General features: G+C 41.2%; 2 protein-coding genes across 10 annotated transcripts in view; one reads left to right on the top strand and one right to left on the bottom strand.

Moving 5' to 3' along the window:
- Positions 1–15,265, bottom strand: part of METTL14 (methyltransferase 14, N6-adenosine-methyltransferase non-catalytic subunit) — a 38,398-nt gene extending 23,133 nt beyond the window's left edge. For 3 of the 8 annotated variants that reach the window (XR_015699816.1, XR_015699815.1, XM_087736993.1), the window contains exons 1-2: positions 673–2,299; positions 143–231 (exon numbers count right to left, since the gene is read on the bottom strand). Coding sequence is in view for 5 of the 8 variants with exons in the window: in XM_087736993.1 (XP_087593119.1) it covers positions 143–231; positions 673–738 (155 nt within the window). In the remaining 3 variants the exon portion in view is untranslated. Of the gene's footprint in view, positions 1–142; positions 232–672; positions 3,294–9,571; positions 9,615–15,233 lie in introns of those variants that run through there. The other 5 variants (XM_087736994.1, XR_015699818.1, XM_087736997.1 and 2 more) reach the window with 5 other exon arrangements.
- A 1,640-nt stretch (positions 15,266–16,905) lies between these two features.
- PRSS12 (serine protease 12) overlaps positions 16,906–27,258 on the top strand; it is a 46,561-nt gene continuing 36,208 nt past the window's right edge. Inside the window, exons 1-2 of one of the 2 annotated variants that reach the window (XM_087736992.1) lie at positions 16,906–17,011; positions 26,183–26,321. In XM_087736992.1, coding sequence (XP_087593118.1) covers positions 26,243–26,321 — 79 coding nt within the window. In that variant the 5' untranslated portion in view covers positions 16,906–17,011; positions 26,183–26,242. The remainder of the gene's footprint in view (positions 17,012–26,182; positions 26,322–27,258) is intronic. The other variant, XM_087736991.1, reaches the window with a different exon arrangement.

Consider the following 27,258-nt stretch of genomic DNA (forward strand, 5'->3'; position numbering starts at 1 on the left):
TTTCTTTCACTGAATTGTATGTTTTTAAGTAAGCGGCAAGAATTAATTTTGCTCTTTGGAGTGCAATCTCATCCTATTTCAAAGGCTTGTATTACTGTTAAACCCCCCTAATTTCTACCAGAAATCGCGCACCCATACTGACCTACACGTTTCCCTCGTTTCGGCGATCTCCCGCTGGTCATCTTTACTGTTCAGCACGGCACCGATGCTGTCTGCGTTTTCAGCTCCTAACTGAACAACGGGCAAGGCAAATCCAAGCCAGTTACCGCCGATTTACGAACCCCAAACAGTAACAGTCAGGAAGGCAAAGGGCCGCTCTTTACACCTCACGCACCCTCCTACCAGCCGGGCCCGCCTGCAGGCCCCCGGGGCTGCGGGGCCACACCGAGCGGCCCCCCGGGGCCGGCTGCTTCCCCCTACCCGCTCTCCGGGCACCCCGGGGCCAGCGGCAGGGCCGCTCTCTCGCGTGACCGACGAGCAACCGCCATAACGGCCACAACAGCCCCCTCGCCGCCGTTAGCTGAACCGTTGCACCTGAGGCGGCACGCGCCCGCTGCCCCCTCCCCCCGGGGCAAGGGCGGGGCCCACGCGCTCCAGCGCCCGCCAGCGGGGCCCGGCCCGGCGCGAGGCGGCCTCACCGCCACCACCACCGCTACCGCCGCCGCCCGCTACCTGCTGGGCCAGGAGCTGCCGCCGGAGCTTCTGCCGCTCCCTGATCTCCTGCAGGCGGCTGTTCATCGCCGCGCCGCCGGCCTCCGCCGCCCCGCGCCGCCGGGCTCCCCCCCGGTGCGTCACTTCCGTCCCCTCCGTCCCCTCTGCCAATGGGGCGGCTGCGGCGGCCGCCTGACGCGGCGGCCATGTTGGTAGCAGGCAGCGGAGGCCCGGCCCGGCGGGGAGCGGGGCTGTTCGGCACCGCCCGGCTGCAGCAGCGGCGGCCCGGGCCTGCGGGGCCCGAGCAGCGCAGCGAGGCGGCGTGGCGGGGTCGGCCGAGACGCAGCCTTCCCCTCCGCAGCCACGGCTCGCCGTGCTTGGCGGCGACCGGGGAGGGGAACGTGGTGGTCGCGCTCGGAAGCAGGATAGCTCCGACCTACAGAGAAACCGATTCTCCAGCGTAACCCGTCAGCCCCCCGACTGACGGAACTCCCATTTCCAGACTCTTCAGGCGTCACCGAGCAGAATAATTACCTGTTTTAATGGAATTTAAGTGTTTTTCAAGTCTAGATGTTAAATTCATTTTCGCTCCACCATTGCAATATAGGTTTCCTCGCCTACTCCAGGCAAACAGCTGTGCAAAGCGCTCGGCGAGCTCGTTCAGCAAGGTTTATTCACAGCTGTGACCACTTACTGCAATTTGTTGCATTTTGGGGGCCCGTATCTTAGTTTTACACGCAAGGGTTTTTCTTTGCCGTTCTCCCTTCATGCCAGAACGGTACTTCTCTCCTACACGTCTCTCGCCCTAGTACATCCTTTATAGCCAATCTCAATATCCAATGTAGTTATTTGTAGGGTAACCTTTATGTTTTGCCTACGTCTTTCTGATTGTTTAAAAAGTTCCAGTTTGAGGGAGTTTTCCACTATCTTCAAAGCATGTTTTATCTGATTTTTGGTCTCTCTCCTGCTTCCTTCTTTCTCCCCCCCTCATATTTTATCATCTGTCTTTGGATGTATGTAATTTATATTGCATGCTGATACTCATTCTGACAGCTATTCATACTACAAGAAGAATAAAGATTGAAATAAAGGCCCGCAGTCTGGATTCAAAAGTTGTGCAGTAAACTTCAGTTCCTAGCATCTCACAAAAGGAAACTTAACAAAAGAATAAAGAAACCTTACAAATGATTTCCGCAGTTACAATCAGCGCTAATGTTTGCTCTCCGGAAATAGACCAATTTTTCCTGGAATTGTCAAACCCAAAGATGTGGACAAGAGGTGAAAAGTGACATTCAGCTCTGTTATATGGAGCACGGTGTTCCTCTGCTGGTATCTTAGTGCCAGATACTATCACACTTCTGTGATACAAGCTGTTATTCTCTTTTTCTAAGTGGTATATATGGTATACGTCAATGATATTATGCAGGTCAAACTTAAAACCGAGAAAGATGCGTGAAGAGAAGGAAATGAGAGCAGCGCAGACTAATGCAGAAAGAAACTATTTCCAGCCACTCGCATTTCTCAGTGATAGAACATCCTAGAAAAATCATGGATCTTTTAAACGTTAAAAGCCCAAAATACGAAGAGGTGATTTTGTATCTCCTTAGGGAACACGTTACTAGTAATACCGTCCTATCTGTGGAAATGTTATGGAAAAAGAAATGCTATCTCATACTACTGCACGCTGCTTTGATATTGTTGGCTGTAATGAATACAGTAGAAGTCCCTGCACAGTAACAAAATCACTTCCTCCTGGATGTGATATGCTCAAGTTTGTGTGAGCCTGCACTCTGTTTTTAGAACCGGTTGCTAAGACGAGCTAATCTTTACAAACACTAATGGCTATGAAAGATGTTACGCTATACACATACACTGTTTCAAAACAAAAGGTTTTGTCGTTTTGCAGCATGCTCCTTGCCTGTCTTCTTCTCTGTCTATGCTGCGGTTCTGGCTCTCTCGGCCTTGTATGCAGTCTGTGGTCAGTTTTTTTCTGTTAAGCTAAGTATCAAGGCCAAATTCTGCCGGTCTGGAGTCAAGAGCTACACACGCACATATACTGTACCGTAATCCAATCTATAGGTTTGGGTTTGATCACTGATATTGCTGTTTTGATTACATCGTGATTTGCTGTGGCCTTGAGCCTTATCATGGAATCATCAAAAAAGAATGGAATTCTCTAACCCAGCCTCATGTCCTGATGTCATCCCTGACACGGTGTCAGACCTACAAATATGCAGTGCTGCAAATGCATCAGCCTCCCTGGGCAATCCATACCGGAGCTTCGTGGTACTTACATTCAGATTTTTTTTCCTAGTCTCCAGTCTAAATATTTGTTGCTGGAATTAATAACCTCTACTCCATACGGACAGCAAGAGAAATGCATTTCATAATGTTTGCCGTGAGCATGCAGAAGTTTATTTGCTTCTGCTCTGCAACAGTCCTTAGTGTCTGGGAAGACTGCTGTCGCATTTTTTTTCACCTTGCTGTTCTGCACTTCAGATCCTTCTGCCTCCTGGAATCTCATCTAATCGAGTCGCCTCCTTCGTGAACGACTCTTCCCCGAACTAGGCATTCAGCTGCAGATGAAGCCTTTACCAACTGCCTTCAACTCTGATCCATTATCCATATTTTTTCCTTCAGATTTATGAAGCCAATTGTTTTCTCATCCTGTTTTTATTTAACTGACTTTTCCTGAGTACATTACCTTTCATTTCTCTTTATTGACCTGCATTCAATCTTTTTAATTATTTCTGTTGTTGCAATAATTTCTAATTCAAATCCTGTCCTCCAGCATAGTTGTATCTACTTCCAACTTCAGGTGGTTGTCACCGAATGTAATAAACAGACATTCTGTGCCACTTTGTTTAACCGTTTACAGTATTATAAAATATTTATAAACCACAAACAACTAATGGTAGAATTTCACACCCATTTGGGACTTGTGTTATACCGACATATATTCAAGTCTACTCTACTCCATTTAGCAAAAAACTGCTAGCTTATTTTGTGTCAGTACAAATGACTGTAAAAGTCAGAGAATTAGGCCCAAGCTGCTTAATTTATCACTGTACTCTCACCTTAATTGTTCTTCACATCACAAACCTCAAACTAAATTATGCCCGATTAGATGCTCAGTAAATTCATAAATTAAAAGCACTGAATGGACCACAAAGATGAAATAAAAGAGAACTTTTATCTCTTAACTCAAAACAGATGAATAGAAAACGGTTAGCATGGACTAACATCACACCCTTCCTATTCCATGTCCCTTTTCCCCATGCTTTTAGTCAAGTACCTAGATCTACCTCTTTAAAAATATCTTTAAAGGTTGGTAACCTCCACTTTGGGGCCTATTTTGAATACCTGACAGTATCCACAACACCCAGTGACTGTGGCGACGCATGCTTGTCTACCTCTGCCTTAGGCTGTGTCCCTACAAGATGGCAAACCTGACTTAATGAGCATGTTGCAAAAACACTACAACCGTGAATCTATGCAAACTCACTGAAGCAGTTCAAATTTTGTTTAAAAATCTCCTGGAAGTAACTTAGTAGCAGCAGAGTTTTTATTAGGCCAGGTCTGCTTGTCCTTGGTAAGCCCACATACAGCCAAAATAGAGCCTTCATAAACACACCACCATACGCTCTGGGTAATCTGACAGACATGTGCTGCGATTTCACACTTCATCTAGATGAAATTTCATTGCCGTTTGATCCAGTATTGTACACGTCCTTTGTAATGGACATGAAGCCTTGATGTTGCATGTTGCTCGCAGCACAAGCTGCTGCCTCTGGACCAACTGATCATAGCCTCCTTACTAACCTGGAGGTGACTATTGAAAGGAATTTTGAAAGACATTATTTAATTTCTTTGCTTTTGCGTAGCACCGTATTTCATTCTACTTTGTCAGCCAGAATAAGTAACTTGCACACAAATGTTTAAAAAATTATAAAAATATTTCTAAGTCCCCTACATGGCATAAACTCCTTTAGTTTCTTAAATGTTCTGAGCAAAACCTTGTTCTGGCTTCTTCAAGCAGTATCCAACATTGCCAGAAGAACAGCGGTATTGGAGTAGAGCTGGAGAAGCTTTTTGAACCAAACTTTGCTTTGCAGAAAAACGTGGATGGGTCAAGAGAGCATTTTAAGACCTTGCATTGAATCTGTTAAATTTCTGGGAATGAAAATGATTACCACTTCTAAAAATTCCTCTGATCAACATGTTTTGTTCTAGGAATGTCACAAACTACCAAAAATATAGAATTTTTAATTCAAGACACTCTATTTACAGCTATTTAGACTGGACATGAGGAAGCGTTTCTTTACCCAGAGGGTGGTCAAACCCTGGAAGAGGCTTCCTGGAGAGGTGGTGGGTGCCCCAAGCCTGTCAGTGTTCAAGAGGCATTTGGAGAATGCCCTTAACGACAGGCTTTAACTGTTGGTCAGCCCTGAAGCGGTCAGGCAGTTGGACTAGATGATCCTTGTAGGTCCCTTCCAACTGAAATAGTCTAATCTAGTCTAGTCTACAAATTCGTTGTGTTAATTTCTATACCAAAAAGTAAGATTTAGGCTTTTATGTGGGGTGGGAAAAAGAGCAAGCTGTTTTACATTTTTTCTTTTACCTATTGCAGGAACTTACTAGCCACTTGTCCATATACTCTGAGGTAAACCATATACAGCAGTGGAACTTGGAACTGAGAACTTGCCCCGTGGTTCTCAGACAATCTGGGCATTTTAACTCTCATGAGGACACAGATGGTTGCGCTGCACCGTCCCAGCTCACACGAGCCCACCCGCCATCAAGAGTTCCACTGGAGTCACTGGGACTGCTCACACAGAATAGACAATGCAATGGTATTAAATGTGAATACGGTTGGCACAATATGACCCTAACTCATCTTCATTACTGTTGGATATTGTATATTTTTCTGGAGCTCTAATGACTTGTCTTTTGATATCTCTCACTATCAAGGATTTAGATGCTAGGCATATGTGATTTCAGAGATGCTACCTTGCACCCTACAGTCATCCACACAGCTTGCCAACAGTTACATCCATATTTTAAGAAAGAGATTAACACATTCTTTCTTTTGACAAATTCAGTCAATCATAGCAATTAATTGACAATCCTCCTTCTAAATTACTAAAAAAAAATTAGCAAAACCGTCCCCTGAGTGCCCAAATCCTGCTTCACTTGGCGATCAAGCATTACTGGCTTCCCAACACATTCAGAGAATGTGTTAAAATACAACTGGCTTTTTAACGGAAGTGTCTGTGTATATGCCTCAAAAAATAGAACGTGAAGAGGGGACAGAGTGCAGCTTTATGTTGTATTGCATCCAGCCCTGTATTTACTCCTTCCTTCTCATTTTAACACTGTCCCCAAATTGGCCCCCTTTCTCATTTTAACACTGCCCCCTTCGTGAGGCAGGAGCACATCTCTAGTAACTATACGAACTTCAGTGATACTATTTGTTCTAATGATGAGCTGAATTTGATCCGCTCCCCTCAAGGGCAGTACAAATCTAATTACATGACATCTGCTGGCTTTATTATTATAAATCGAAGTGTTAAAGAAGTGTGAATTTGTTATGCTTTGATTAACAAAGAACGCATTTCCATATACCTCAGTGCTCACTGACTTATAGACTTCACTCTATAAGCACCGAGATCAGCAAATATTATGTATCACTTTCCTGCTTTCCCTATGTTTCTCACACAAGATATTAAAATTATACTGCCAGTTTTATCTTACAGTCAGAAATTGTGTCCTATCGTGCTTGCAAAACAATCCCATATATTTTTATGTTTAAATATGGTACTTGTGCATGTTTTATGCGATTATAGTACCCTCACTTTGTCTCAGAGCTGTTTTGTTTGTACTAAATAGCAATAAAGGTGACTAGATAATACTATACAGAATATTACAGTTTATGGTAGCTTTGCACACTGAAAACCTCATATGTCTAAAGTCTTTGTACTCCGGAAAACTCATCCTTATGTATTACCTCATATACTCAGTACTTTTCCATTTAAAATTTGTTTTCAATATTATTTAATGTTTTCCTGGATACCTCTATAGCACATTAGATCGAGTATTTTGCATCAGCATGTTATTTGCCCAGAATATTTAAAAACATATCCCTGGATTTATTGTTTATCTTCTTCTCCCAGTCTCCCATTTACTGACATGTTTTCCAGAACATTTACAGTGTTACCAGTTAACTGTAGCTTCTATGAATACTCCACTTTTCAATATCTCCATCTTAATGCTTTCTTAAGTTTATAGCGTACTAAGTTAAACAGCTCCTAGATCTGCCACTTATTTCTACATTCATGCCAGTTCACTATCCATTGTGTTTTCTGTGTGGCTGTGTGATAAATCAGATCAGGAAAAAGATCTGGCTGATCTTTTAACCCAGTTTGGATTATTTTGCAGCAAATGTGCAGCCACAGCTTCAGAAACACCAGAAGTACAGACAGAAGGCAGTAAAGAAATATGAAAAATGTTACTCCAGAAGACGGCTTGTAGTTAAATCCTAGAGAAAGAAGTTATTCTGCTGCTTTTTACTTTTCCTGGGTTCTAGGAAATTCAGAAAGAAGCTTCAGGAAGAAAAACGTATGGATACCGAAAAAAAAAAGTAGACATACGGACGACTCATGATGATTGGACTCATCTCCCCAGGGAAGTGGTGGATTCCCCAACATTGGACACTTTTAAGATTCGGCTGGACAAGGTGCTGGGCCATTTTGCCTAGACCGTGCTTTTGCTAAGAAAGGTTGGACCAGATGATCCATGAGGTCCCTTCCAACCTGGTATTCTATGATTCTATGATTCAAATTGCAAGTCCATCTCCTACAGCTCCAAGCAGAAGTTACTTATTTGATTTCTAAGGGCCAAACAAAGGTTCTGTTGAAACCTGTAACAAAACTCTGAGACCTGTTTCCAAAATAGGATAATGAACATAATAAAAACCCAATGAGACGTTTTGAGATTTTATGATTAATAAACTGAGCAGTACTTCTAGTTAATATAACTGGGTATTTGCTCTAGCAGGATTTAGTTACACGCTATTAGAATGTGTTGAGTAAAATAACAATGTTTAGAAGTCTAAAGTACAAAAAGTAGTGTGTACTGTAACATAGTGTTTATTTAAAAAGATAAATGGCATACTAAGCAGATCAATATAAAACCAGGACAAGTCGCTCTGTATCTTTTGTATAGCTATACCCATAGGAAAAATCTGTGGCTTTTCATAATCCAATGGGTTTAATTTTAATTTTTACTTTTTACATGGCAAATCATTATCCCAGCCAAGATGACTAAATATGAAAATAGTAAGTTGGAATGTGTAGTTCCACATCGCCATTAGATTATAAAAAAAATAGCAATGGGGAAATCATAATGATGGGATAAGAGGGATCAGAAGAGATAAGAAAGGGACGTCAGTCAGAAGTCACAAAAGAATAAGGGATGATTAAGCCAACAATGAAGATTTTAAGAAAGCAGATTGTTTTGCCAATAGTTACAGCAGCGGATCTTGCCTTCTTTGCCCCCTTTCTTCATCCCTCACCCTCCCTCCCTGCCCTTCCCACAGCTCCTGACAGACATTTTCCACATTCCGTGGTAATGAAGGCCATCGAAGTGCAAATGTCTGTCACAGGTCTGCACAATGCCAGGGTTGTTCTAACTACAAGAGTCATAGTTCAATAGTGCAAAGTCAACTCCGACCCCAGCTTGTAGATAATCTCCTCCCAGTTGTAGAGGGTATCCTCCCCTTATTTGTTTTAAAGCACATTTGTAGTTGCATTTTAAAATTTCAACTAAAATATTGACAGGAGGCACAAACAGCAAGTACATCTTTGTGCATCACTTTATATTAATCACTGTGAAATGGTTGCTCCAGCTCTGTCTATGTTTGTGAAAGCAAGCTAGGAACTACTGAGATTTGTATTTTTTTAAATGGTAACAATAGGGGAAAACTGATGCTTGTTTCATAATGCACAAAATCTATTCACTAACATGAGAAGACTCACTGATTTTGATGAAATTATTAATCAATACAGCCAACAGGGCATGGTTTATAAACACTTAACAATATACTCCTCTCCCGAACAGCTAAACTCTTCAACTAATTGAAATTGCAGGTAAAACAAAAAATATTTTAAAATTAGTCCTAGTGCTTCCAATATAACCCCAAAAGAGAACATATAAAGATCATGTGTTACGAACATGTGCTGATAACTTCCAAGAGATCTCTCAGTACCCTTATGAGGTAAGAATTAGCATTTCTTAAATCTCTTCTTGGTAGCACAGCATTCAGTTTCTTCAGGTAATTATAAATCCCAGCATCCTTAAGTCAAATAAGTGTAAACTGTTTTTTTAGCTTTCCCTTCATAACGTATAAGAATGTGTTCCTTTGAAACAATAATGATGTTCTTATCCAAAAGTACTACTAACGATAAGAGAATGCAGCTTTCATGATTTCTTTCTCAAAAAAACAACAACAAAAAAAAGGGCATTTGAAATTTTACTTGTATTATCCAGCAAATTCAAGTTGTTACATACTTTTTTGAAAAAAGGATAAAAACAGGTAGGACTAAATTTGGGTAATGTTGACCAAATACCTATTTCAGTGGGGAGTCAAGAGTATGCGACAGCTAGCAGAAGGGACATATGAATATCTCCACAATAGTTCAGGTCTCTCTTTTAAATCTCGATAGAGAATTGTGACTGAAAATAAGAAGTGGCAAAATCCCGCTTGCTTTTTGTTCTAACTTTGTGAGACACTGTTTTCAAGTTCATATACAATAAACTTCTCAAGTTGTATACGATGGTGAAATCTTTTAAAAAGTCTATCTGTGAACCGACTAAAAATAATAGATGTAAAACAGACTTGGAAATATGTGAAATTCTTTACCTTGTCAATTAGTCCAGCACTTGGAGATGGACAAAGACCAAACCTAAATAACAGTAAATGACAAGGGAATTATATTTGATTCTTGTGTATTGAAACATGTTAACATCTAATTTTTAAAAAAAAATATAGCAGTATTTTTTATGTTAATAGGACACTTAAAAGTCTTAAAAGTCTTAAAAGTCTTGTCTATTCACTTATATTTTAAGAGTGCACTGCAGAAGCATATAGAGAAAGTACAGATGTATAAAACAGATTTTTTTTGTTTAAAATGGGTTCCCTGCAAAACAATTCTGTTAAATAAATAAAATATATGGGCCAGATTATAGTTGTATACATATACAGGAGGGGAAAGATGGAAAAAGGAACATGTCTTGCTTTGCATTTCAATTTGTAGACCAAATGCCCTTATGCTAAGGTTTGTGCTAATCTGAAGTGCTTGCTGCTTTTCAAGATCAAAAACATTTAGAAATTCAAAGTCTATAATATGTTAAATATGGCTTCATGGAGAAAACTATTCCTGCTCCAACAAGTATTTATCTTTTTTCCCCTCTTTTTATGCTTATTTTACATGTTCTAATAAGCTATAGTTTTTATATTTTAATAATTTTTTATATTTTATTAATTGTGTGATATGTGCTTGCATTATGCATAACTAAAAATACAGCTGTAACTCACTTTATCCTTTCTCATTCACAGTAACAGAGTCTTATGTCAATGAAGATCAATCAACTACTTGAAAGGTCATTGCATGTACGTAGCTCAGCACTGAAGTAATTCCTACATCCCTCTGAAACTCCGGAGAAAAAAAGTCTTATTTACACATTGTATGTACATTGCTGTTGGATTTTGTGCAGGACACTGAGATTCCTTCAGGCAATATTAGAAATGCCTCATTCCATTGCTGCTAATGGGAAGGTGACACGTGGGTTAGATGGAAAATGAAAACACAAACCAACCCTGCTTGACTCATCTTTCTGTGGTTTGTGGTTTTCATTGCACTTACACTTCTCAACAATGAAATGCAAAATTCTGAAATAGATATTATTAAGAAATGTTTTCAGAAGATTAACTCTGAACAAAGAGAAGACACCTGCTACCATTTCAGACATAAATAATTGGAGGAGGACTACCTGGATTATTCATCAGAGATTAATTAAACAACTGCATTTATAAAGCATTGTTTACCCCAGGGAACCTTCTACACCATGAATGTCAGAGGAAATTGTAGAAGGTCATGTATCTCAGCTCTATGAACCAGTTGTCCTCACTGACAGTGATGTTTTCAATAAATAAGGCTTCATCCTGCTCTATGGCAGGCTTACCTAATGTTGACTGATTTGTAATGGCTACTTTCTACATGAAAGAGAGTCCAAAATGTATGTTTTATGATGAAGAAGACATTACAAAAAAAATTTTTTTTCACCTTTTCTCTCTTAGATCTAAACCAAAATGTTAAACGTTGCCACAAATGTTAAATACTTTTACAAAGGCGTAGCCTGCCCCTTGATTTTTTTTTTTTGGAGTGAGTTGTTTCTCCAGCATGAGCACAGAATGACTCACGGACAGAGCTTCCCTTAAAGGACAGACTCAATGAATCAAGTACCAAAACCCACATATACCCAAGGTAGTCAGGTTCGGAACTAAAGTTCCATTTCTTAGCAGATCTTTGTTAAGATCGTTTGTTAACAAATACCATTTTCGATTCCTTTTTTTCAAAATATCCTCTTTGGCATATTCTTGCCTCTTTAAATGTGCTTATTTATAGAACAGCTACACAAACTCACCTTTCACCTAGTTAACAGACTGCAACGTATGTGATGCCACATTTCTTTCCTATTCTAAGCACCAGGAAATAAAGCAGCACCTCTGCTGTAGTTACACAGTCATGCTGGGGCACTCCTGCTCTCACACTTGAGTCTCACTCCCCACTCAGCCACATGGCATTGCACACTTGGGATCTGCTAAATCGTCCTTCTGGGAGAGGAACACAAAGGAGTGCTTGGAGGTTGCTCATGGAAACAACATACATCGCAGCCTCAAACAGCATCACATTGCAACTGCATGAACGAGACTGTAGGTTGTACTACTTGTATGTTCCCGGGTGTTGCTGAAATAGTAACAGCATGAACAAATCATGTCTCCAGTCCTCCAAAGTTTTACACACAGTACTCGTGTAACCTACTTTACACATGGAGACATGACAGTATGCAGATGTATACATACTAGGAATGAGGGTACATATTTGCAGAATTAGAGCCTTTACTGAATGCAGGGCTTTTTTGTTGTTTTTAGAATTTTTTTTCAAACAAATATCTCCCCATTTCCTTGTTATTCAAAAGTCCTTTTTTTTCTATGCAAAACTGTGATACTTTTAAAATGATGTATAGTTACTTTGGGTGTGTCAAAACTATCACAGTTGAAATAGCATTTTTTCCACTCACTGTATTAAACAAAAAGCGTGCACCAGTTTTGCACGATTCGGTTTACCTTTCAGTTTTAAGCGCAGTTATTTCATGCACGTCCGTATAACCCCGTGTTAGGCACATACGCACCTATGTATTGAATTGTTCCAGGAAATAAAGTTTCTTATTGCCTTGTTCCAGGAAATCGGGTTTCTTATTGCCTTATAATATGAACTCAGTTTGTTGTACAAGAAAGTACTTAACACTTCAAAAAAGGTTTTTCTATGATCTCATTACTGTGCGCACTGTGTTATGTGGTAATGGAAACCTCATCAATTACAGGCTGTTCAGTTACATCCTGTGTAATGCAGGGTCACCCTATGGAGCTTATATAGAATTACAGACAAAAGGCCTATTCTCTTCCATATAAGCACAAACCCAAATTAATTTTGAGTCAGACTTGGCAGGATTTCAAATTTCTGCTGCCCGTGTTTGTTAAAAAGAAAGAGATTAATGAATAAAATTATTTTATAAGAGCGCTGACTTACATCCTAAAAATGTTGACTCATTACGGCACCCGTTCTATGGCCCATTTTGCACATGGAAATCTCCTTTGTGTGAAGCCTTGCTTCCTCTCCTTCTAGTCCTGATTTCAGCCCCTGTCTGGTGCTGTTTGATCTCACTCAGTGCCCACTAGGTCATGTGCGTAAGTTTTTCCATTGATTCCAGCAGCTGATCTATTGGCCCCAGCATACTTGATTATGTGAAGAAATAATAGTAAGAAATTATTAGATGGATAGTCTGAAAATAAGTTCATTACAACATGTTGTGCCTGGCTGTTTGGCTACATACTCTCTGCTTTGTACTTGTACTTATTTCCTGGGGGAATTTCTCATATATTGCATTGCCTGAAGTCAACCCTTGCTCTGATCTGTCACAGCTACATTGCTGTTTGACTCTAACCTGGTCAGGAGGGAATGCAGGAGAGAATACCCTGGGTATTAGGGCTATCAGTGGCAATAAATGGGACTGACTCAGGCCTTCCCTTGTCAATAGTATTTTAACTGAATTCCTCCAACAGCTGGAAATGCTCAGCTTTTCTAAAATCTGTGCTGAGAGCATACTGTATGACCTACTCGAAAAGAAAGGTAAGCAGCCTTACTGAACACAGGAAGAGGCTAATCAGTGAATTTTGCTACTGATTTAAATGGGAGCAGACTTAGACTGATTCTCCAGCTGAATTTTAAAAGCTTGGTATAAAATGTTTTTGAAATCCAGGACTACTATTTTTGTACGTATAACCCAGACATCAGATACCTTCACCTATTCACAAGAACCATTTATTGAAAATTGGTCTCTGATAACCTGTACCTTCACACAGTTAATGCAAAAGCAGAGTCAGTGACAGGGAAGAACTATGAAGTGCTTTTCGAAAGCTATTAGGATAAAGGAAGCTCTTGTGTACGTTTCCTTTTAAGCCTTGCCTATATGAAAAGCCCATGCAGCTGCTGTATTATGCGAGTATTTCTAATATTTCCATTTCTCAGATAACCTGAGGAATCTATGCACAGAAATACAGCAGGGGCATTACAGCGGGGGAGTGGTCAGATCAGTTCATACCTATGAATTACTTATTATTCTTTGTTTTAGCAACAGTTTGGTATTGGGGCTGTCAAATATCAGGAGAGAAAAAAGCAGCCAGCCCTGTGGAATTGTACAGAAATTAAGACCTATTCTAGCAGATGATTTCCTACAACTGCTCTCACGGAAGCTGTCAGGTACGCAGCACAGATTTGCTAACTTTGGTCACAAGCATCGTTCCATGGACTTCCATGGGACTGCTGTCAATAGGTGCTACCTCTGTGCATAAGAGGTACAAACTAAATACTAAGATTAAGCATTGAAAATGTTTTGCAAAAGGGAGAATTGCTATGTACTTCAACTGGAGCCAGTTCACCCACCCTAATGTCATCTTAATGGATTATTTTCTCTACCAACCTAGGAAGACCAAAACAAGCCTTTCTTTTCCTATAAAAATGCAGGCCTCGTTAAACACAGATTACTAACTTTAAATCCCACAGTGCTGCTGCAGAAGTATAACTAGCACAGTTTCCAAAGACTTAGTATTTTCTCAACATTTTGTGACTTTTTTTTTCTGAAGAGTTGGAAACTGTAATTTCAGAATCAAAGCTGTACGTAATGCCCGGATCCACTGAGACCTTTTGAAGTTTCCAAAGATCTACTTATTTTCCTAATTGAGCAAACATAATTTTTTCTTTCCTTTTCATTTCTAATTCCATTTGTGAATGAGTTTTCAACAGTTTTCTACAGCAGAGATAAAACTTTTTAAGGCAACCAAATGCACTACGAACATCTCATATTTGGCATCTTTTTAAAGCTGTATCAGCTATCAGAGTAATAAGCCTTTGTTTCTTTTTTATAAACATGTGAAGGTGAAGTCCACCCTTAAGGCATAGTGCAGTTTCATTTTCGGGACACTTGTAATTCTTACTGTTCTTTTCAGTGTGATGTCCAAAAGAATCAAGGTTCTCAAAAACACACTCTGTCCATGTAACTTGCTTTGTCTTTGCTCTTCCCAGTAACTTTTGACCGATTGTGAGAAATGTGACAGAGGTAGAAGTCACACAGATAACGAGCTTCCTACAAGTGTAACAGAAGTAGTCAAGCAGATGAGAGTGGTTTTATACATGGCACCTCTAAGTGCCACAGCTAAAGGAAAAACTGCAACATGAGCTCACCCAGTTCCAACCCAAGAGAAACCATATGGGGGAGACACTCATAAATGCTCTAGCCAAGACAGAAGCTGCAACCAAAGTGCAAAACATATATGCTGGGAAAACAAACCGCATCAGCTCCAGTATTTCTTAGAAAAGGGCCTCTCCTACTTAGAGTGAAACTATTATCAATGTCTTGAATGGAAGCCAGACCAAGTCCCTAATTTGTAAATTCTAACAAAAGCATTATTTCCTGTAGCACTAACAGACATCACAGTGAAAGCTCATTTACAGTTATTAAAACAAATTAAGGTTCATTCTCTTTATATGATTACATCAAAAAACCCCAATCATCATAAAAATGAAAATGTTCAAGAGTGAATATGTGGATCATTCGATTAAACCTGAACCCTGTCTTGGGAGGGAATCATTATGACAATTGCTTTTTTCTTCTTGATGCTTCTTTTATAATTCTAGTTACTTCCAACCCTTTTTCCCTCTATAGCCCCCCTCTTTTCCGCTCACCTCCTGCTTAGTACCATTTTGCAACCTCAAGCACAAACACCTCTACCCTACATAGGCCAAGAAAGTTCACTGCGTGTACGAAAGATTCCTGCTGGCCCACACACCTAGGGGAGACAAATGAAATCAGAATACATGAATAAGTACCAGGCTCAAAGCTTTGCCTGAAGTGTTTTGCAAGATTCATCATACTCATCTGTTCTCTTCCTCCTGTGCTGATCAGCAGAACCCTGCCTCTTCCAGGCTAGAGGGGGAAAAAAAAAAAGAGCTTAGGTCAGGGAAAATGAAATATTGCTGCTACTGTGATGCCAAAGTGTTTACTAGGCAATGAAGGAAGCCTTAAGCAGCTAGGCTGAGCATGCTTTTAACCGGTCCTTCCAAAGGATAAAAGCAACCAACTTGTCATGACAGCAACAAATTTTCAGACAATTTAAAAATGGCTACAATGAGTTACTTTCAGGCTAACGTCTTGTATGTATTCAAATATTTTGAAAACAAATTAAACTCTTGCCAGTCCTGACAGTTTCTAAACTAATGCATATACATACCCCCAGAAGAAACCTCAGACAGAACGAACAATCTGTGTGTTTATATTCACAAAGAAGTGCAACAGACACATACGATAGCATAGTTATCATGTTGCTGTAGAAATCTCAACCGAGTATTCTTTAACTTTGTGAGTGATTAAAATACTAACTGTAATGTTGCAATAAGAAATTAATCACCGATGAGCAGAACTAAATACAGGTAATACCAAACACTGTAGGACCTGCTTTTCCTTAGCACTGGAGCTCTTTTGTTCTTATAAACAAAAGCTTAAATAGGTAAAGTTGCATTTTGCACCTTTTGAACAGTTTGGAGGCTGCTCAAGGAAGGCCACTGTTTACTGGAGATACCTGGGATCCTGCATGGAAAGCAGAAAGCACCCTCTCTCTTTCTCTTTTAGACTCTAGTCACAACGCCAGGTTGTGGAATTACTGATGTGCTCACCCAGAAGCCCGATTAACACTTCTCAGCCAAAAAATTAGAGAGGAAAAACAATCCTACGGAGAGGTGAATCTACAGACTCACATCACAAATTGCGTGCTCTATCAGGAAGAGTTAGACTTTGCAAAATACGAACAGCATAGATTAAAAACAGTGGTAAATTAAAAAATAATTACTAACCCAAACTAACAACTGAACAATATAAGACAAAGAAGCAAAACTGACAGCCGTCCTGGTACAAAAAGGAAATCAGAGATGATCAGGTCATGCAAAACTCTGCAGCGGTTGGGAATAAGCAGATTACTATTCAGAGCACATGGGGCTGGGATAAAGCTAAACCCTCGAAGACATTTCTCTTCACGGTATTTGTCTCCAGCCCCTTTGTTTCCCGCAGACACGTCTGGGGCTCTCTCCATCCCTCTCCCTCCCCAGCCGCCGTGCGGGTCCGTTTTGTCCCTCTCTCCCCGAAGCTGCGCGCCCCCGCCCCGGGCCAGGCTTTGCCCGGGCTCCTTCTGCTCTTTGTGAGGCTGTCGGAGGGGTCGGGGGAGCCACAGCCGCGGGGGCGAGGGCAGAAGAGAAGGTGGCTGGTAGGGGAGCCCCGAGTGCGAGAGAGAAGCGGAGTGGGGGCGAGCCTGCGGGGCTGCGGCGGGACCGCGGGCAGCGATGAGCCCGGGGGGCGGCCGGCGCGGTCGATGCGCGGCTCCCTCGGAACCCCCGCCGGGGCTGCCGGCGCGGCTGCTGCCTGGGGCCGGGCGGCCGCCCCGCTCCGCCCGCGCTGGGGAAGGCTATGGCAGGTAGCCGCCAACGCCGCTGCCGGCCCCGCCGCGGGGGCTACGCGCCTCTCCGCGCCCCGCTGGCCCTGCCCCCGCAGGCAGGGGAGCCGGGGGGAGGGCGGCAGGGGTGTGCGGCGTGGGGGATTAGTGGGACGCCGCGGCCCCGCCTTCCCCCCTTCGCATCCCGGGCGCGATGAGAGGGGGAGATGGACCCGAGCCGGCGGGACTGGCACCATGACATTCACCGGCTTCGTAGTGGCGCTGGTGATAGGGACGATCCCCGGAGCCCGCGGGCTGGGGCAGGTCTCCGCCGGCCTCCCTGCCGCCCGCCACCCGCAGCCGCCCGCCCCGACCCCGCCGCCGCCCCCCGCCGGCTGCCCCGCCGGGGGCTTCGCCACCGCCCAGCGCCCCTGGCCACCGGCGGCGTCCGCCCTCCCGCGGCGGGGCCGCCGCAGCTCCTGCGCCCTGCCCGGCGGCGGGCGGCCGGGGTGCGCCCCCGGGGGCGGCCGGGGCCGGGCGGAGCGGGGCCGCGCTGCCTGCGAGCGAGGTGAGCGGGGCGGGGGCGCCGGGCCGGCGGGGAGGGGGCGAGCGGCCCCGGTGGGGCGCGGGGTGGCGGCGGAGCGGCGCTGCGGGCGGGGGCGCGGGGGCTCTGCGGCTCTGCGGGACGGAGCCTCGGCCGCCGCTGAGGGATCCGGGAACGAGGGGACGGACACCTTTTGCCGGCCGAAGTGACGGCAAAGGCTTTTCCGAGAGGAGAGTTTAGACTGCTGCGTCGGGAAGACGAAGGTGCTCCCTGGTTTTATTCCGACGCTGTTCCGATACCCGGCACATCGCCTTAAGAAGCTGTGCCGCAGGTATTCATTCGGTAGGCTCAGTTAGCCAAGACTGGCATCCCCCTGTTTGTAATCGGGCACGCTTCTCTGGGAAGCACTTGGTCTACAGCAGTTAAGTGGCAGAAGGAAAAGCTAGAGGAAGCCTTGCTCTAAACGCGAACTGCTCACACAGTACCTATTTTTTCCCCATGCCTTGGGATAATTGGGTTTGCGAGGTAGCGCTGGTGCTTGAGCACATCTCTGAACCCAGCCAAGAGACCTGTGCTTGCCCCACACACGCTGCTCGCTGAACTCTCAGCGACTTCAGTGGAAGTTTTCGGTGCCTAAGGACTGAACAGCAATTTCGGCATTCAGCCCTTGAGCCGTTGATCAGCTTTACATTTCATCAGTGTTGGCACGCCTCCACAGCGTTAACTATATTTATGTACAGTCTGCTTTTGAATGACTTCACATTTTGTCCTGCATCGCTCTGGTATTATCTCCTACCTAAATAGGAATTATGTCCTATCTATATCTATACTAAAAATGATCAAGCATAATTGTTGCAACGAAAATAAAAATTCCCTTCGTTGTTGCCCTTCCTTTTGCATAGTTTGTAATATCACAAGGTCAGCAAGGAAGTTGATCATTAATATTATTATTAATAATTTTGTTCTTGTGGAAGCTGGTTTGGGGTTGGGTTTTTTTTTAATTAATTTACTGTCAGATCTCTGAAGACGATTGTTATCTTTCTCTTCCAACAATAGCCCTAGAAGGTGTGTGGAAAAAAAGATGATCATTTGAACAATGTGATAATTATACATATTGGTATAAAATATCACATGAAGAACATATGGAGGCACCAAGGTCCACACTGATCATTTATACATTAAAAAAATTGCAGCTTCCAAGGCTGTGTTCCAAGTCAAATGTTGTACTCCTTCAAGGACACAGAATGATGTTATGCATTACAGATGTTTCCCTGGAAAGAATACCAGGCAGCTGATGCCACGGAGGAGAAAAGAGATAACTAGACACAGATGAAAAAAAAATCCAGACGATTTCATGCCCTTTAACAGGTCTCAGTTTGGGAAAGGGTGCCACAGTTGCTTCTTTGATTTAGCCCATCATATTCATAGCTTTTTTCAGAATTCTTCAGTCTGGTTCCCAAAATGCTTTGTGAGGAATTGGTCTAATATGTTACAGTGAAGAAGAACATGGCATTTTATTGCTAAGAACCCAATCTTGCACTTACTAAAGTAAATTCCAGAATCCCCTGTAAGTTCAGCACGACTGTGATTTAAGCAAAAAAATGCCCTAAATACTTCATGGTTTGGGTTTAGCTGTGTTTCTTCAGCCTTTTCAGAATGCTGCTTTTTTTTCCCCAGAAAAAGGAAGTCCAGGTTAGCCCCTGTTAAGAGGGAGGACATAGCTACTGAACAATAGCCAATACTTTCTCATGGAAAGCTCATCTGCTTCTGTTGGACTCGGTGGCAAACTCTCAGTGACATCAAGAGGGCAAACATCTGTCCAAAAGCCTTTGTGGAGGCGACACGAAAGAATTAGAGAGTGTGTGAGATGGCTTAAGGTGGAACAGGGAAATAAATCAAGCCATTTGCCCCGAAATAATCACTATTATAACGTTCGTCCTGAAGTATGTTCCTTTCTTACAAGAAGCAAAGAAATGTAAGTAAGGCAATGTTATGATGCAGTTTATAGCTAGAGAAGGACAGACTATTCAGAGATAAACTCTGCATCTGTGGCTTTAGTACATGTGCTAAAGCAGCCCATACTCAGTTATTAGGCACCTGCAATAACTAAATACAGTGCCACGTTCAAAGCCTTAACTATAAATTTCTTATTTTTTCTAACTTAAATATTAGGACTTATCTGCAAAGTTAATTGGCCAAACTTTGCGCACGTGTATATATTAAACTGCTTTATATTTTAACATTACTGCTGAAAAAGAATAAAAAAGCTCCTTTGCAATTATACTATGTGGTACCAGTCTGAATTCAGTTTTATAGTTTAAAATAATAGATTTTAGCGTTTCATTTCCTTCCTTCTAAAATGAGAGATTATCTGTGTAGTATTATTTATTCATGCCTTGAAAGCAAGTAAACGACATACAAATATATATAAATTATCATGATTAACCAAGGAAATCATAGAGGAAAATAAATGAGTACAAGAGTAGTCTGTACACAGAGCCGGCAGAAGTCCAGCAGCATTTAGTATTTTAGTTACTGCTAGTAACAACTTACCTGTAATGTACTCATGCTTCAAAAAAGAGGCCCTACCTGAGTACCTAGAAGCAACTGCTGCCACGCAAAGTTTATGTGGCAGGTAGTTACAGTATTCTGCATGACATGTTGTTCATGCTATGTTGTTACACACCTACTTTAAAGCTCTTTGAGTAAAGTGGATTAACTATTTTTCTGTATTTTATGAAGAGGGAACAATACAAGAGAGGGTAAGTGCCTTTGCCAGAGGTCACACTACTAATCAGTGGCAGAACTGGAAATAAAATACGCATCTCCAGAATGGCCAGATTGTAGAGTCTTTCCATTTAAATTGCTTTTATCACAGGGTAAATCCACTAATGCCAATCAAATAATGCTTCACTAAACTGCTGTGAGAGAAGAATCAAGCTTCAGGCTCACAGTCTAAGTCTAACCACTAGATTATTCTCCCTATCTGTTATACTACAGTCCAGGCAGTTGATGGAAGGCCTTTTGGCGTTTTGGTTTTAATAGCATAGGGTTAAAGAAAAAAATATGAGGAAAAATTAAACATGAATGTCCATGTTTTCCTTCTAAGCAGCAGCTCTTCTGGAACCATTCTTACTACAGCTGCACAGCATGAGAACCCTCATTTTCTGCACCTCTGTACCACCTAAGACAACTCCAGTCCTTTAGAGCCCCTTGCATTCCTAACACTTCAGTTTATTTTTTCAGAGCCTTAAACCATTGATGGCTGGCATGATGAATCTCACTGCTGCAGAGGAAGCAATTCAGCACATTACACACTCAATACATTCAATATTTATGAAACTTCTAATACATACATAATCCTTGAGTATGCAATACTGCTATCTGCTAAAGTTCTCAAGATAGTTCTTAAAAAGTACTTCCGATGGATGCACCCTTTCTTCAAGGTTAAAATACCAGGAGAAAATAGTTATAATTTCAGACTAAGAGCAGTGCTCAGGAAAGTGGACAACAGCATTTATTGATCGCAGTGAGCGTCATCCATAGTTTTGCTGAAGTCAACAGGATTAATTTTTTTGGTTTCAGCCAGGCCTGATCCTGGAATGGAGGAAAAGTTTCCATTGACTGGAACCGGTGTTAGATTTGACCTATACTACAGGTAGTTTTTTACAAGTACCTCATGCAAACTAATGAATTAATTTCATTTTGAAACTGCGATAGACTCTTTTATATGTATTACAAATCATCCACTAGTATTCTGAAATACTGCGAGTTGTAATGTGGTTACATGGGATATACAGCATGTATCAATGGGAGACCCTCACACTTCATGTCAATTTGGACTTACCTAATTCACTCCAAGGCAACAGAGATGATTATCAGTGCAGGGCCTTCTGTGGCACTATCCCATGTTGGAACACCTTGGAAATGAAAGCAGAATTAAAAACATTTGCTGTTTTTACAGATTTCCATAATTCAAAAGACTTCTTTTGCTTTGCTTGAAATCTGCAATTTCAGAGCACCTAGTACCAGGGTGAAAGGCACAGGCAACTTCTACTTCTGATCCCTCTTTTCCAAATCTACATTTACAGCCAAATTGCAAACCTTTGGACACAGGTGTTTGCGAAGAAAGTACTGGCACACCTTAAGCCAACACCATAAACCCCACTGCTGCAGCACTTACACGTACAGCAGAAGTGGAAGTGATTCCCATTCTATTTGCAATTCAGCCACACCAAGTAACAATGCTTGTTCTCAGTGAAATGTAGAAAATAAAATAGGGTTTGAAGTTACCCAGCATCTCTGGACGTGAGAATGGTATAGGAAAAGAGGCCAAGCACAACAGCACAATTCCTTTGAAGCTCTTCTGCTTTTTGGAGTTAATTAAAAGTTGGCTGAGAGGTTTTCCTCTCCCTTTTTTCCTGTGTGTCTCATCTTGAGCCTATATGGCAGGTGTTGCGGAGCAAGTCTCAGCAGCACCCACTGGATACCCTTACTTCCTTGCATTTGCAAGTATAACTTAATCTCTTTTAAACAGTGAGAGCAGATAGGAAAGACTCTGACTTGGGCAGATACCAGGGCAACTAAAATTACCAGACTGTATGTAAACAACATGAATCGACCGTCAGTAACCTCTGCTAGAACATAATTAGAAGAAACACATACATATTTTTTCGGTGTATATAAATTAAGGAGTTTCTGTCAAGACAGTAGATTTGTATTTTTCAATATAGGCCTGAATTAAGTCTGTTGTAAGAGCACAGTATATGTCCTAGAGCTGCCTAGTAGGCCCACTTTGTGGTCTTGTGGCCTTGTTTCTAACTCTCGTGGGGTCAGTTCACCTCTCCTCATCCTTCCTCTTCCTGACCAGTGCTGAGGAGGGCATTGAGAGCCACGGGCACGATCCCTGTACGCCTGTTCCCTGCTGTTGTGCTTGGCGTTGAGGCAGCGAAGGTTTGAGAAGCACTTTAAGCAGAGGCTTGACACCGTATTGAGTTGCTGGAGAGGGGAGAGAGTGCGAGTTTCTCAGAGCATTGCACAAAAGCTGAAGTAGATATTACTGCATTAGGTCTGCTCCCAACATGTTTAGTCTTCTTCAGCAACTAAAAAAGCTGAAAATTTACCGCTTAAAAAATTGAGATGCTGTGACTCCAGAAACCTAGAGCCTCCAATGCATACGCTTAAGCCAGACCTGTTTTCTAAGAAGTAATTCAGATGCTCTTCTCCAGAGCTTCTTGTGCCTTAGGGGGAGCACAGAAGGAAGCCCCTTGGGCACTCGCGTTGAGGTGCAGTATGGGCTCGAAGTGTTAAAATGTAGAAGACTTAACCAGTGAAATTAAGAATTAACCAGCATCCTTTTAATCATGCTAAACGTTAGTTTTCTTGCTGCCTATGAAGTGAGAGTGTCTCCTCGTCATTTTAACAATGCAAACACTGATTATCTTGCAATTAAGATAGTAACATATTCTTAATAACAAAGATTGAATCATAAGTAATAAACAGATACTTGGTAATAGAGCATAAACATAAATGATGGCAGATAATGTTGGTCATCTTGCAATTCCTCATGATCAATTTACACATGAAACACAGACCTTTGTTTCATTATGAAATAAGAGTTTTATCTATTGGAAAGAAAAAATAAGCTACTGAAATGAAAGTCTATATTTTAAAGTTCTGTTATGTTGTATGAGGTATCCATGTTACTGTAACTAATGTATCTCTTGATGCAGTAAAATAACTACCAGGGGTCTGAATACCACAACAGCTTGAGTAAACAACAGAGAAATCATTTTCTCATTAGTGTGCTCTTTGATTTGTTTGCTACATAATTATGACTTGTCATATGATATAGGTTGATACATACTTCAAAGTGCAGATGAAACAAAAAATACTGTATCATTTTACTCTTGTTGGATACAGTGCTGAAATACTGAGCTAGAAACACTTAAGACTGGACTTAGAAAAATACATTAAGAGATATTAACCTTTCAGAGGGCTTTCAATTCTGGCTTTTCTTTTAAAAAAATGGTTTTACTTATTGTTTTGCTTGAGGAGACAATGCTGGATTTTGCCCTGGACGGTTTAGATTAATCATAGCTGTAGATATCAGTACTGTCCTATGAGGAGAGTAGTGAGTCAATGCAACCAGCACGTTAGAATTATTATACCATATATTCGGTTAACTCTATTAAACAGCAGGCATAATAAAAGGTTTAATATTAGTTACATGTAAAAATAGGCTTTCTTTTTATTTCTTTCTAGATTAACTTATCAGGTGAAAGTCAAGAATATATTAAATTTGTTACAAAATTACCTTTAACAATCATCTTGTGTGTTTTCTCTTCTGTATGATAGAAGCTGGTTCTTTATCATATTTTCTTGTGAGATGAACAAAGGTCTGTTATGAATGCTACTACCCTTCATAGAACATCGGTGTTCCTATATGCAGCTGTAAATCTACAGGAAAAAGGCAAACCAAAGTATTTTGTTGAGATATTAGATGAATTTTTAAAAAATCCCTCATTTATTGTTTTCATCTATGTCTTCTCCCACAGGCACATGGAAATAATGCACTGTCCCTTCCAGTCATTTTCCCTTCCTTACCAACTGATACCAGTAGTGTGCTTTCCCCCTTCAACAGGGACCAGACGTCACCCGGGGTTCTTTAGGGGAGTGGGTGGCAAGGGAAAGGCTGTTTTCTTTGTTTAATGGTACATGTCCACAGTGAGAACTCTGTGCTTTTCAGACTTCTGTCCTGAGGCTTCTACCAGAGATGCAAAGGATTTCAGATTCCTTTCATTTTTAATTGTTGGGAAAAGCCTGTGATGTGCAAAAGTTAACTCTTGTGCTATCTTTTGCTCTGTGTATGTGAATAAATTCTGCCACTGTTGTTGTCATTGGGAATTCTGTAAATACAGAAAGAGTGAGCCAAATTCTGTCATGGAGACCTTAGAAGAGAATTTTATTCTTCAAGTACTCCCTTATTCAAATACTCCCTTATTCAAATATTTGAATAGAAATATCGTGTAATGTGTACTCAGGAAACACTGTATTGATTTCAGTAGGTGTCATGCAGGACTGTAAGCAATCATGTACAAAAATAAACTTATTTTTGGAGATGACATCTTCAAAATTGCTTTCTGGTATGCCAGGAATCACTTTGCTATGACTGCAGTTGATGTTTCTAGTGAAAATAATAGTCTATGCAAAAGTCTGGTGAAGAGCAGAAATAAACAGAATTCCAGACTCTGTCTGTGTATGACAGAAAAACACAAAGAGAAAAATTATAAAGACAGATAAACAATGTGTGACATGTCTACAGCATTGTTATAATTAACTCATTAATAATCCTCTATTTGGAATGATAGCTCACTCTGTAACATGAGTTGAATAAATTCTCTTTGTAATTTACTGCACAGTAAGTTACTGCTGAGAAAGTAAATAGGAGGCAAAAAGGAACACACAAAACCAAGTTTGAGGTTAATTAATTCCTCGAGTTATTTGGCAGTCGTTTGGCTTCATGTTTTTATAAAATATACTGAACTAAATTAAAACTAGGGCCCAATCTGAGTGAAAGCTGAGAAGAAAAAGTGGATCTACTTCTTCTTTACACATACATGAACACATATACAATGAAATGCAGGCACAAACATGGACTGTTTTCTCCCATTGCTAAAACCCCTGCAAACTGGATGATGGTGTAGCTTCTGATTTTAAGTAGATCACAGAACTGAGACAGATGGATTAACTGAGATTTCAGGCAATACTAATCCATACAATCAGGCTATGTTTGATAATTTAACAGAAATTTATTTTTTCTTGTTGAATTACTGCTCTGTTATGACTCTTTGTTCTGCTTCTGTAGAGTTACACCTATGACCAGCTTTTTCCCACCTTTACCAGTGGCACTTGGCTCAAGTAAAACCACTGTAATAAAAACCCACAAAATCTGTTAATTTTCTCGGATTTCTGTGTTCTGTAGCTCTCAAGAAGCAGACTTCCCCCCCCCCCCCTTCTTTTAGATGATTCCTCACATTTTTAGCTTGTTTTGTCTGAGAATTTGGTAAAGGCCTCTCATGAATTAATAGAACTACGTCCAATGTTTTTCTGTCTGAGAACAAGTATGAACAAATGCATTCTTTGGCTAAAATAAATTGCTGACATCCATGACATGCATAATGTTACATGGATCAGAGCAAAAGCTGTGCAGTCCATGTGGTTGTTTTCTGGTTCCCTTAAGTTGGATGGAATTATGTGGAAGATAGAAGTATAGCACTCGTATAGAGATACTTCCTGCTCATTTGGGTAGAGGTAACCGCATTGAAATAATTATGTGTAGTCTATACATGCTTTTTTTTGGTTAGATCTTTAACTAAGTTGTAGCATCAGAAGGATCAGAAATGTGACGTAATTTCAGTATAAGAAGCAAAATGTTTTCCTCATGTAAAAAAATAAGGTTATCTCCTTTTGTATATCACTGTATAAGAATGTTAGATGAGCCAGAGTGCTTCTTAGAAGCAGCTCACCCAAAGAGCACAAAGATGGCAATACATGAAACAGGAACTCTCTCTGCAGAGGGAAAATGAGGTTCGGAGTCTTTTGTGGGATACATTAATTGAGCAATGGAATATCTTGGAGGCTTAATTTTTTTTATTTTCTTTAACTAGGGTCAGTGAGACTCCAGGGTGGAAAGAATGAGTTTGAAGGTACAGTGGAGGTTTATTTGAATGGAATCTGGGGAACAATCTGTGGGAGCCATTGGGACAATAATGATGCAACAGTTGTATGTCGACAGCTTGCACTTGGGTAAGTTTCAGTCTGAGTAAAAATCAGTCAACTTATATTAATGATGTTTCAGTAAAAAGGACAATCTGTTTTGCAAATCCTGAGGGCTTTTTGTGTTTGATGATTGCTTTTTTCTGTTTGAAAGTTGTTGAATGCTGAAGCTGTTCTTCCCAGAATCCATCACTTTCTTCAATTGTGTTGTACTTCAAAGAGGCTGCTGTGAAAATGAGTATTTCATCTGAAAGCTGCGTATGGGATCTGGAGAGGAGCAGACCAGGGTAGATGCTTTGCTTTCAAAGTGAAAAGTGTGAACAGGTCAGAAAAGCTTAGGGCAAGCAAAAACTGCTTTACTAGACATCCGGGAGATGTCCACAAGGGCAGAAATATGAGGTCTGATCCTGATCTCACTTATGTAAGTGTCAATAAAGAACAGCTCCAGTGTGGTTACTGAATCTATAAAAACATAAATGTGTCCAGAATTAGACTCTAACGTGGGCTCCTAATCATAGGAAAATTCCTGGTTCTCAGGAGCATGGCGTTACCCTGGTAATCATCCATTCTATCCTGCCAAAAAACATCTGGGACTCATCCTAGGTTTTTGGAAAATGTGGTAATTTTGTTGTGCACATCTTCATCTAGCTAGATAATCTGTATGGTTTACTTTCAGAGTTGCACATTGATGACAAAACCCGAAACCAGACAAGTTTTGCAGCTTTACATTTTCATGGAAACATTTTACAGAGTTATAGTAATATCGGACAGATTGAAAGTCCCTGCATTGTCCTCATTGACCACTACTTCCCAGTGCTGTCAGAATGGAGTTAATCAACAGGACCTTTTAACATAATTTGGTCATTAAACTCTAGATAATGCCTATAGTGATACTGCAATTGCAACAGTAAGATGGAAACTGAGGTAAGGAAGAAAATGCCCATAGCAAAAGGGAGTTTTAAAAATG

This window comes from Nipponia nippon, unplaced genomic scaffold (assembly GCF_047370975.1).
Source record: "Nipponia nippon isolate SJK-2023a ecotype South Korea unplaced genomic scaffold, ASM4737097v1 scaffold_6, whole genome shotgun sequence".
Classification (NCBI taxonomy): domain Eukaryota; kingdom Metazoa; phylum Chordata; class Aves; order Pelecaniformes; family Threskiornithidae; genus Nipponia; species Nipponia nippon.